The sequence below is a fragment of the Neospora caninum genome, chromosome IV (assembly GCF_000208865.1).
Source record: "Neospora caninum Liverpool complete genome, chromosome IV".
NCBI lineage: Eukaryota > Apicomplexa > Conoidasida > Eucoccidiorida > Sarcocystidae > Neospora > Neospora caninum.
Window position 1 is genome coordinate 1,045,729 of NC_018389.1, and position 12,135 is coordinate 1,057,863.

General features: G+C 52.9%; 3 protein-coding genes across 3 annotated transcripts; 1 reads left to right on the top strand and 2 right to left on the bottom strand.

The window, feature by feature from the left end:
- Positions 1 to 1,065: 1,065 nt before the first annotated feature.
- On the top strand, positions 1,066 to 2,287 carry NCLIV_010810 (putative deoxyribose-phosphate aldolase; the record flags this gene model as incomplete). The annotated part of the gene is made up of 2 exons (XM_003880597.1): positions 1,066 to 1,470; positions 1,820 to 2,287. 2 exons carry the CDS (start codon positions 1,066 to 1,068, stop codon positions 2,285 to 2,287), a joined length of 873 nt encoding a protein of 290 aa, XP_003880646.1.
- Positions 2,288 to 3,218: 931 nt separating this feature from the next.
- Positions 3,219 to 5,429, bottom strand: NCLIV_010820 (conserved hypothetical protein; the record flags this gene model as incomplete). The annotated part of the gene is made up of 9 exons (XM_003880598.1): positions 3,219 to 3,918; positions 3,978 to 4,008; positions 4,063 to 4,098; positions 4,153 to 4,208; positions 4,263 to 4,306; positions 4,844 to 4,906; positions 4,964 to 5,024; positions 5,080 to 5,224; positions 5,282 to 5,429. The coding sequence occupies 9 exons, from the start codon at positions 5,427 to 5,429 to the stop codon at positions 3,219 to 3,221; spliced, it is 1,284 nt and encodes a 427-aa protein (XP_003880647.1).
- A 1,506-nt stretch (positions 5,430 to 6,935) lies between these two features.
- Positions 6,936 to 10,360, bottom strand: NCLIV_010830 (putative UDP-N-acetyl-D-galactosamine:polypeptide N-acetylgalactosaminyltransferase T3; the record flags this gene model as incomplete). The annotated part of the gene is made up of 6 exons (XM_003880599.1): positions 6,936 to 7,013; positions 7,360 to 7,471; positions 7,716 to 7,808; positions 7,921 to 8,041; positions 8,564 to 9,671; positions 9,965 to 10,360. The coding sequence occupies 6 exons, from the start codon at positions 10,358 to 10,360 to the stop codon at positions 6,936 to 6,938; spliced, it is 1,908 nt and encodes a 635-aa protein (XP_003880648.1).
- Between the last annotated feature and the right edge of the window lie 1,775 nt (positions 10,361 to 12,135).

Sequence of the window (12,135 nt, forward strand, 5' to 3'; positions counted from 1 at the left end):
CGCGATGGGGCTCACACAGATGAGGGGGTATTTTCCACGGTGTCGGGGGAGAGACTATTGGGCTACCCCGAAAGTCCGGTCAAGAAGAAGCAGGGACGGCAAACAGTAGAGGAAAGGTAAGGGGTGACGATGGACCTTTTCACCTACGCGGAAACGGAACGGCAAGTGCTGGCAAGAGGAACGACGAGAGGGTTCTCTCCGCACCTGCCGCCGAATGTGTGCATGTCTGCTGCTAATCCATGTCCAGTGCGGAACCAACCGGTTCTCGGGGAGACATTGTTTTCGGATTCACCACGCGAAAATACTGTTTTTTAACCACACACTCTGAAGAGGTCACCTTCAAACGCCGTCGCTATGTGTCTTGTGAAACTGCGCTGCAGACAAAAACTCCACACAGACTTCACCAGAGAAAAGCCGTCCCGTCCGCGTGCGAGAGAAGAGGGACACCGTCCACGCTGTGGTCGGGTGAACCGAGAAGGCTCCCTTTAAAAAATGCGTTATGCATGTGTCTTGACTCAAGACGGCCTCCAACATGCCTGAAATGCACAGGAAAACGCGTTCGCTGGGGCAACTCTGGAACTCTATCGGACCGAATGTTGCGGGCTGCAGTGTGCTGAAGTTGGCGTCGCCGCATGAAGCGAGGCGGCAGCTCGCTCCGCCGCTCGCACAGCGCCGCTCCAGCGGCACGGCTCAGAAAGCCCCCGCAAGTAGACAGGCCGCACCTTTGCAGCTCCATCTGCACACACGGCTCAACGTCAGACCGACGCATCCGAAAGTGTCGTTTTCTGTAGCGTGGCGGAGACAAGAGCCTGGAAATTAGCAGTGTGTGTCGTGTGTATTGCGAGGGTCATCGGAGTTTCGCGCTCATTGACCTGTACACGTGCCCAGACAGCTGAAGTTCACATAATTCGGCAGTCTATCCGTGACGCTGGTCTCAATTCAGTTTGGTGAGAACGGGGAACACTGGCTGGCGACGGTCCAGTGGCTCACTGTATCTGCTGTCCGCCTGCTAAAACCGCGATACGTTGACAATTCTTCGGTTCGGTCTCATCATCTGCTTGAAAGATGGCGACAAACAAAATTTACAAGCAGTTCACGTCTCGTACGCTCCTCAATTTCTTTGAAGTATCAGCCCTCGCAGACAGCGAAACCAACGAGTCAATCGCTTCAGTTTGTAAGGCAGCCGCGAAAGACCCAGCGATTGTTGGCATCTGCGTGCGGCCCTCCTTTGTCAAGTTTATCAAGCAGCAGGTGGTCAAGTCGGCCCCAGAGGTGGCAAACATCAAAGTATGCGCTGCTGTCAACTTTCCCGATGGGACCGGTACTCCTGACACCGTCTCGGTAGAGGCGGTTGCAGCACTGAAAGATGGGGCCGACGAGATCGAATGTCTTATAGATTGGAGGCAAATGAACGAGGACGTCGCTGACGGAGAGTCTCGTGTTCGGCTCCTCGTTAGTGAAGTGAAAAAGGTAAATGCGATTTGCACTGCTGCTCCGTGGTATGGTGGTCGGTAGCGTTTACAGTTACTCGTAGTCACGTTTGTTTCCCGTCCAGTCTGTACTAGTGTGAGCCTCCGGTTGAAACGAATATGTAGGTCTGCCCATCAGCACTAGGTTGTTGGAAGAAGAGGCTTGGCCGTACTACCGTAAGAACACAATATACAGTCCCAGTAGTATAAAAGAGTCGAGTATTACCCATACATACCGCGCCCCCCGCCCCCGTCAGTAGCGATCACCGCGCTGGCCTAAGTTCCTCTTCGGTCTGGCGGGTTCCACATGCACGCGCGTTTCTTTCTGCAAAATTTGTCCTCTGTTGTAGGTCGTTGCTCCTAAGACGCTTAAAGCAGTTCTAGGAGCTGGAGAACTCCAGGGAGGCGACATTATCAGCAGGGCAGCGGTCGCTGCGCTCGAAGGTGGAGCGGACTTCCTCCAAACATCATCGGGCTTGGGAGCCACACACGCGACCATGTTCATGGTTCACTTAATCTCCATAGCGCTGCGCGACTACATGGTCCGTGAAAGGGAAAGAGTCAACGTCGAGCGCGGCATGCGAGAAGGCGCCGCTGAAGGCGCTGCCGTGAGGCGTGTGGGAATCATGATTGAGGTTGGTGATGTGCACACGGCGGAAACAGCCGATTTCCTGATGCAGATGATTTTCGAGAATGGCCCTGGGTCTATCATTCGAGAAAGATTCCGAGTGGGAGGAAGCTTTAACCTGCTGAAAGAACTGAGAGAATGCTATGAGTCTTGGGACTCAGTAGGAGTCTCTCCGGACACCGCCCCGTGACCTCGAGTGTGCAACTGCGGAAGCTGATGAAGAAGACACGCCTGCAGAAAATCGCCATAGTTGGTGCTTCCGTTTTTTCCAAAAAGTTCGTAAAGACAACGGTGAACCAAGTACAAGCAGCGTGTGCTCGAATTACAGCTGCGGCACCCGATCGTGCTTGAGAGTACTGTGGGTGTACCCCATATAATGACACTGTGACTGTGTTGCACCGCGTAGCGTCATCGCGTCTACCAAACTCACGGATGGTTTTTTCTAAAACTTAAAGCACCTTGCAGAGCAAGCCAGTCGTAATTGGTGTACTCCTGCCAAGCAGGGCGGCGCGACCCCTGACATCACGTTTTGCGTTTGCCCCGGAAAAATTTTGAGGCAAAGCGTCACAGAAGACTTTCCAGAAAGGATAAATGAATTGCCAGCATCAACGTGCCACCATCTCAGGAACCGTACTTAGTCGGGTACGTTTGTGTAATCCTGTTCTTACACCCGATTCACTGTGTAGGAATGTTTATAGGTACCTATAAGCTGGGCGTAGCTGACTGACTAGCGACTTCGGTTGTTTTCTGTTATTAATGTGGACAGTGAGTTCTTGTCTGAAAGGCAGCGGTGACATAGTGACATCCTTACCGTTCTCTTCAAGAGCTTCTTGGACTGGGCAAACTGCACTCGTTTCGCGACCTTTAGGATTTTGCGGGGTGGCGATGTTCCGGCAGCAAACAGGCGCTCCCGGTCACATTCCGCAGCCGACCCGGCGGGCAAATTGCGGGCCTCATCACCAGTAGAAGCATCTGACTGCTGTACTGGTTCAATGCATTCATCGCCTCGTAGTTTCGGAGACGCAGCGTGCAGGGATTGGTGTTCTACGCGCGAGTCACAAAACATCACTGGTCTTGAAGCTCCGACGTGACCAGGGGGACTTTCAGTCATCTGTCTTGCATCAGAAGCATCCGTGTCCGTGGGACGAAAGACCTCTGTTGTACCGGTTATGGCTAAGTACATTCCTAGTGAAGAAGGGAAATGCTTTGCAGCGACACCGACTGTGGTGCGTGAGTGACGTACGGTTGTTAGCGCTGTCGATTGAACGATAATTTGTTTGGTGGCCAGCACTGTATGTTGCGGGGGGGGGCAAAACTCTCCGTATCCGTTTTCTGCCTGAAGCAGATACAGAGATTTTTTTGAAACTAGCGGCATCCGACGCAGTTCTGTCGCCCTCCGAGAACTTGAAACTATTAAGTTGTTCTATAACATTAACCGAAGAGGCATCGCAGTCGGATCGATCCCGCGGGATGAGACAGTTTTCCGGTGGTCGGACTGGAAGAACAATGGGAGCTCGCCGGCGATGTTCCAACTTCATGTTAAGCTTATCGAGGGCGTCCACTTGACTTTGATTTTCTAGATCACATATTTCTCCGTCTCGCTCCCACGTGATCTTCCCTGTCCCCGTTACTTCTGACTCTGGCGTCGGCTTTATGGTTCGGAGTAAATCTCTCGCGTGCTGTAGACAGGCCGCAGATACACGAAGCGACTGGCGAACGGAAAGAAGCTTGAGTGAAGCATCTTCAATCACTTGCAGGTCGGCACACGTCTTGAAAACTTTCGTTGCAATGATCCGCCGGACGTCGTTGGTAACATGAGGCCTGAAAACGTCAGCCATCCAGTATAGAGGAACACAGTGGTCACCTTTCTCGATTCTCACAGCTCGATCAGTTTTGACCGCCAACAGCAGCCTATTGCAGCATTAAGCCGATGTGGTAATACATGGACGCTGTCAAGGCGCTAACCAACAGGGTAGTGAAGTGTCAGGTAGCCAAACGAGACTGAAAGGTGTTGCCATGGCATCTGCTGTTCCCATCAGTGATTGTGTTCATTACCCTTAACGATGGTTTTGGTTGCCTCGGAAGGAAGTTTGTATCCGTGCTGGAAGAACCTAGGTGTGTGGGTGACCCGTTGTAGCCGAGATCAAGACCTTTTACGCACTTACCAGAAAGAATTAAAATCTTCCTGAGTTTTCAAAGGATCTGTCCTCTCAGGTGACGCAACGAATCCCCTCATAGTTGCAGGTGCAGAGAGCCTTGGTAGACAAAAGACCGTGTCGCCCACACCTACACTATCGTTGACGTCGCGGAGTCGAAGAACTCTCGCAGCGAATGGAAATGCTTTGATTGAAAAGGAAAGTGTCTGCCGCGCATCTTGGCAGGGAGAGTCAGATGCTATCTCCACTTCCAGCGAAACGCCGGGCACATTCACGTGAAAACGATCTCTCTTTTCCTGTCCCTTCATGCATCGTGCATCAATGAGGCTCTCCATATTCTCTCCGGTGTGTATCCATGAGCCTGTTTCAAGAAGTCTGCATGTGATGCAGAACCAAAGCAGATTCCGCATGGCGACGTTGTCCATGGCACTTTCTAGTCGAACATGAGATGCCTTCGCAGACAAGGTGGCACGCTCGGATTATTAGCACCGCTGCGTCTAACCTACTGCCTTTGTGAAGTCGACGGAGAATGACTTCTTTATTGTTGTCACCACCTTTTCTGCCAAAGAGGTGGACTCGCGGCTCTTAACGTAAGCCATCAAAATTGTGTTTGCATCTACAGGGCAAGCCATGATCCTGGATTCCCCCAGGAGCTACACAGGCCAACGGGTAACGAATCTCTTTTGTATGCGGTGCAAGCGTGAGCTTACAACCATTAGCCGAGCAACCTGCGTAGAATCTCGAAGCACTGCAAGGCACTCGGTGGCGTGTCTGCAGATCCCTGGCTGTGCACAAGTTGTGGAGTGGAGAACCGAGAGTAGCAGACCTTTCATGGAAACGAATCTTCAAGTATCGGTGAACCAGTGTTCCTCCAAATGATATTTCATAGAGTGCTTCGAAAGCCTCCGTTTGGGGTGCGGACGAGATGCAACGTGGTTCTAAATTTTCGGCTGCCGCTCCCCCAGCACAGCCTATCAGTCATGCATTCCTCTACAGACGTTTGCGTCGTGCAAATAACCGGTCCCTACTTTCCAGAACATCTCTTCCAGCATGATGAGTTATTGAGGCTTTTTGATGCAGACATTGAGAAGAGCCGCCAGACTGCGATACTGCTCGCTTTGCTGAAAATGGAGGGGCAAAAGACCCGCGAGCGCCACCCTTCCCGTATGACTCCATTTCCTGTGTGTCGCGCCGTTGTTTCGTGGAGTTCTCTGAAACGCAGGATAGTGGGTGACGTGAATGCGCACGTTTTTGGCCAGACTGAGCACGAAAACGTCCTGCTGGAAAAAAACAGTATAGCTTTCATGCCATTAAAACAATCAACCGCTTTGGACTAGGACCATGCGCATTGCACGCTGTGCTTCGCCAACGCGGTGTACGGACACTAGGGTCAAAACGGAGCATGCTCGGGTCTTTGATCCAGCTGACAGTAGTAATCGCCACGGTCGCTCCGGTTGTCAGAGTACCTGAACCGGGAGGCGTGTCCTCGAACCATGAGTGCCAGCTTATTGCCTAACGGGGACCGTAGTTTACTGGGTAAAAGACCATTTTTGAACCCCTCACTTGCTGCTTTTGAAGTGCCTTCCGTAGCTGCCTAAAGCTGAAAATAGGAGTGACAACCCCCAAGGCTTCCCGAAGAAAGCGCAACCTGCCCCTTAAATCAGTCGTTATCGTCGTGGTACATTTTGCTGCAGGCCGTGGCAACCGCGAGAAAAGAAGAGGCAGATAACTCTATCGCATCCATGCGGGCACTATTTCGTGTCAATGACGTTGAAAAAGAGCAGGTTGTAGCAGCCGAACGGAAGGTTGGTTAGCCTTGCCGAGCTAGATGGGAATCCTCTCTTCGTGAAAATAGCATTCATGATGTGCGTCTGTAAGATGAGGAGAGTTACAAAGCAACTTGCACGACCCCGACAGTAAGTGCACCTGCAGTGCCTCGCGACTCACGAGCGATCCACCGGAATTGTCACCAGGCAATGGGATAATCTTGGTACTACGTAATTTCCAATCGATGCACCCCTGTCCCGCAACCATGCGAGTGCATGGTGGAAGTATGTGTCTGAAGCATGAATTCATCACTTCTTGAAGCCGATGGACAGCTTTCTAAACTGGGAAGCATGATGTAGTTTAATTAGCTCCAAGCTCTCACAATGCAGAAAAACCACATGAGCTATGAATAAGTCATGTGGTTCGTATACGAAATACAACGATTCGACCGCTTGAAAGACAAGCCATAATGAGCACGAACAGACACTTTCTTGAAAAAGGAACCGTGGAACCTTTGGCGCGAGTGCCTGTACATGGGCTCCTGGGTACAAATTTCGACCGGCTCACAGTAGTAAGGAGCTGATGCTCAGTGACGCGGGAAGAGAGCAAGGGTAACATTGAAAATTGAGACAATTACCCCGTTTAGAACTTAACATACTCGTCATTTTTCCTGCAGCAATTCGGCGACCGAACGTCCCGTGAATCTATTGCCCCTAATTCATCTGTACAAATGGTATATCTAGTTGTGACAATTGGGTCAAACGCTCACTAATTACACGGAGTTTGTTTTGAACCGCGGCCTTTACATTCCCAGTAGCAACACAGCAACCACGACTTTTGTGACAACTGCGGCAGCCTCCCGAGTAGCTTTGGCGACGGAGCAGCATTGTCATAATCATCTTTTGCTTGACCCTCTCAGACGCTTCGGATCGATCTGTTCACAGGCGGGAACGTGAATGTGTCGGGCGGCTTGTAAGCCTTCCACGACCAGATCTGACACATGACACCAGACAACCTCTCCTTCGTATACACTGGACCGCAGTTCAGCCCTGCGGCGTCTGCGAATGCAATGAGGGCAAACCTATCAGTTCATCGCACCCGACAGAATTTGAGTGTCAGTGGAACGTAATCCCTATGAAGTGCGATTAGCAAGTATACAGAGCCATCACTTTATCAGACAATCTCACTGTCCCAGGCAGCATCATCTTTCACTTTTAAGTTTTTCTCATGCGTTCGGATACATACAGAGCTATTATAATTTCGCAACACCACCATAGACTTCGCCACACGACGGGTACGTGGCTTCCCTTATCTATCACTCTGATGTTCTTTTTCTCACCTGGTAAGCATCCGTGTCATCGCAATCGACCATTCGTAGCTGTCTACCAAAGGCTGAGAGGCACTGCTTTGTCTCACGAAACATAAGCTGCCCGCTCGATGTGAAGTCCCACCTGCAAGACCAAGTGCAGCCCACGCCACCACTACATGTCTCTGTTGAAGTAAGTGGGTGTGTTTTCACAGATCTTGGCATCACAGTCTTGGCCACTTAGAAGAACAGGAACGAGGTGGACATGCGTTTGCCCAACCCCGAAGATAAAACGGTATCGCATATTACTGTACCGACGTGTGACCGGAAACAGGAGTACAGCGCTATCTCCTCCTCCTGCCCCGAACGTTATTTGAGGAACCGCTTACCAGAATTGGGACGTTCCTCGGCACCAGTCCAGTTTCCCTGACGGCTGCAAGCAAGCCTCGTCATCGTTCACTGGCATTACGTGTCCGACTTTCCTGAAACAAAAGAGAGAAGCCTCAAGTTGTACCTTGAGTGGAGGGCCATGAATATGCGTACTCGCAGAGATACTACCAAGAATGCTGCTGACACGGAAACGATATGACTCACCTAAAGAACATAAACGTTTGAGTTTCGCCGCCGTGACAACGCCCAAGGCCAACAGCATGTCCAGGAGAGGCCCAGCCCATGTTGTCTAAGCACATTTCTACCTTGGCATTTCTCAAAGGACCTACGAAAATAAAAACGGAAGACATGGTCCCTACAGAAACTGGAAGCACCTACAGGGATAATAGTTGACAAACAAGAGTTCACCCCCAGGGGACGCGACCACGGCAGGCGGTCGATGCTGTCTAGCCAAATTTGCGGTGAATGTCCACTGAAGCAGAAAACTAAAAGAAGGCACCTTTAAAACGGGAGAAAGAGACTGCCCAAAGAAGAGGCAGCACATAAAAAGCACTAGTTCGCACATCGACCGCCTTTTTCCCACAGGTGTCTGGTCTCCGTGCCAGCATTCCGGACAAAACAGAGAACGAGTAATCTTCTTCTCGTAGAATTAAGAATCGGGCGTTCCGCTTACCCCCTGAAAAGCGGGTGACATCGCGCCAGTCTGCACCATCTTTCTCACGGAAGCAATTTTCCAAACTTCATCGGAGCACACACTTCCTCGTTGCGGCCCTCTGAGGTTCCTGTCCCCTCCGTTCTTTCGTTTCCGTTTCCTCGCCAGAGAGCACGGAAATGTCGAGGCACTTACCTAGGTACGGGACGTCGTCGAGGGTGACGACATCTCCCTCAGGGAACACGTTTTCCATGAACCAGCGGAAGCTTTTGCACCCCTTCCGTTTTCTCCACTCTCTTCGTTTTTCGAGGCTTTCAGGTCTGTAGTTGACTTTGGGTTGCCCGATAACTCGCCAGGCCAGATCGGCGTACTCGTCCATCCACATCATCGTCCGCATCTTGTTGATAGCGATGGAGTCGCCTGGACTGCTGTAGCCTGATCCGCCCTTTCGGAAGATGTGGTAGACGCGAGAGCACGGCGCACACTCCAAGACGCCGCCGCACTGCCAGAGTCTGAAACTAAGTTCCAAGTTTTCTGTTCCCCAGAACTGGAAGTCTTCGTCGTAGGCTCCAACGTCGAAGAAAAAGTCTTTGTTCGCGGCAAACAGGCCTCCAGCCATCGCCGGCGAGGTCTGAAACTCGGTCGGAGACGGATAGCGTTCCGCAGGAGGCAGGCGCGCAGTCTGGTGGCCCTCGTACGAGTGCTCCATCATCTTCCAGAGAAACCCGAGTTTGCAGCCGATACCGCCCCCTATGTGATTGAAGGTTTCGGCGTCGATCCCGTCGATCTGGGGCATCACAACGCGCCGCCTGTCTTCTTGGATCCGCAGCAGCAGCGGCTCGAGCCACTGCGGACTGACTTCGATGTGGCTGTCGAGGATCACAAAGATAGGCGCGCGGCTCTCACGTATCCCTTTCATGCGCGCACCGACAATCCCTTTGCGCACGCCGTTGCGGATCAGTCGCACCTTCGCAGGCAGCAGCCCGATGTACTCCACCAGCTGCTGGTTTCCGTCTTCCCGGATGTACGGCAACGTGCTGCCGTCGTCGACGAGAAGCAGCTCCTCCAGCAGCTGCGGAGGGGTGCCATTCAAAACGCTATGTACTGACCGCATCAAAGTGGAGAACGGTTCGTTGTAAAACACAATGATCACTGAGGCCTTTGGCAGCGTGGCCAGGTCGTAGCTCAGGAGCCGGCACGACGGGTGGCGAGCGTCAGGCGCGGCGCGGTCCAGGTCCAGGTGGTCCGACAGATACAGGTTAAAGCCTCCCCCTCGAGCGAGTGCTCGAGGCATATTCAAATCCTGATCACGACAAACACCACGCGGCGCAGGAAGACGATTCCTCTCATGCAGCTACCACCCCACGAGAACGAAACGCCGCGGTAAACACACTCCCTGCTTGGTCAGCCAGGGCCAACATTTGCACTGATTTTCACACTATTTCCTGGGAATGAAAGAGTCCAGGGACCCAAGGAATGCACACAACGCGGCGTTTTGCCGGCGGCTCTGTATTTGAGGCCCGCAACCGCCGTACCTAGAGATGTTGGCATGCATGAAGCATCGAAACAACGCTCCCCCTCTTTGCTCAAACCTACTGCAGGAGGTGGGGGCCCGGGCGTGTACCCCGGTTGACCGTCCGGTTTTCTTCCGAGTCTTCCGTGAAGTCTGCCGGGGCCAGCTCCCTCGAGGATCTCCGACGTGCGGATGTCACCCTGGTGCTGCGCCCCGCTGGCTTCTTCAAAAGATGCTCCGCCTTCCTGCGCATCTCCGGGGGCATGCGCCGTTCGTCGGGCAGCATCGCCGAGGCTTTTGAGAGGCATTGACGAGGAATCTGAGCTCTTGAAGTAGTACTCAGACAGGAAGGCGACATTAACTGACAGCCACGCGACGCCGGCCAGAAGAAGCAGGATCTGGAGGGCCGCCCAGACGTACCTCGCCCACCATGGCGATGTGCGCGGACGAGGCCCCGCCGGAGGAGTCACGTTCTTCATTCTGACGCGCCTTCAATTCGCTTGAAGACAACAGACACGAGCGACCGCGCCCAAGGCCACGGACTCGGTGTTGCTTTTCCGGGAACTGGGGTCAGGGGGAACGAATCGTGGACAAACCAAAGGCATGCATTCAAATGCGCACCACCATGTACGTGGGAGACTTGCGCAGAAAGGGAAAAGACACATATAGGTGTGTGTGGAGGTTTATGTGGCAAGAAGAGAAGGAACCGGCTTGTGTTATTGCCAAAGAGAGGCAAACCGAACAAAGAACCTCAGCGTCCTGACGATGCTCCGAGATCCGCAGCAGAGGAGTAAGGCTGCGAGAAGAACCGGGGGGAAAACGGACACGGAAAAAGAAGACGGAGGGCCGACGAAGGTCGTGACATTCTTCTAGTCGGCCTCTGAGATTCAGCCGGTCAAATTGACTCTCGCTGGCAAATGGCCAGTTTTTCGCACTTAGCGACACCTCCTTCGTGCGTGTCTCAGCAAGCACGAACGTAGAATCGGGGCTTCCGCAAGTCTCGCACACTGTTTTTTTGTTGTAAACAAATATCTACGTCCACATAGAGAGCTGGACGTCCCGCACAGTGCTGAGCCGACAAACCAGCGAAGCAGCTTTGGGTTCTCTATAAGATGAGGATGTGTAGCGATGTGCGCGCAGGCATGTGTGGCTGGTCTGAAAAAAAGTACCCTTTTTGCATCCGCAGAGGACCACTTGCTTCGATTTCCCAGAAAGCAGTCAACTTCGCACTTCGACATCCTCCTGGGCGAAGCCAGAGAGAGAAGCAACAGGCGCCAACTCAGAACTGGAAGTCATACGCGAAGGGGTACGGAAGCGGTCTCGCAGAAAACAAGGCGCCGCTGGATAGACAACAGGCGAAAGAGAAGCAAACCAGAGTTGCAACACTAAACAAAAACGGCCCGTGGACGGGGGGCGGAAGGAGTCGGTTGACTGCGCTTGCACACACGCACACGTACGCAGAGGGACTTCCGCCGCTGCCCAGCTCCTAGCTGGTTCCTGCGGGTTCTCAAGGAAACCGCAATCTAAAGAAGAGCCTGAGAAAGAAGGGGTGGTTTTCCTAGTATGGGCTGGCTTTCGTTTCCACACAGGCGTCCTTTTCTCTCTGTTTCACGCTCCGCACTGGGCGCAGTTTCTGCGAGATCCCGCTGTTTCATCTGCGGCGCATCTTTGCGCAAGACCTCAACCGATCCTTGCTGTCTTGCCGCGCGCCGGCTTTCTCCATCCATCCGGAGAAACGGAGAGACGTGAACCCTTTTTGATTGCCTTTTGCCAAAAAGCGCGATTTCTCCTTTTCTCCCTGGCTTTCCAGGTAAGCAGACGTGCCCACAGCGGAGCAGAACGGCAGTCGCTCACGCGCCTGACTTCTCCCCTCCTGTTCTGGCTCCTGGCCTCTCGTTCGCCTTGGCTTTTCTGCTCCGGATGTCTTCCGCGTTCAGGCGTCCGTCTGTCTTTCTCTTCCCACGGGGCGACTTAAAATTTGCGCTTGCCTGCGATTATCCAAAAAAACGGCAGACACGACAGCGGAGAAAAGCGGCTTCGTGTGCCTCCTGGCAACGACGTGCCTCGGCCGCTGGCTTTTGTGCGACGGCGCCGTCCCTTTCCTGTCTGTGCAGATGCATGTCCGCGCAAGTATAAACGTCCCAACCCTTCTTAAATATATCTACGTGCACCTGTGAAATCATACATACATACACTGCAAACTCCAAATTCATCTAAGGACTCAATACGATCCGGGCGCCTCTGCTGGCGGCCG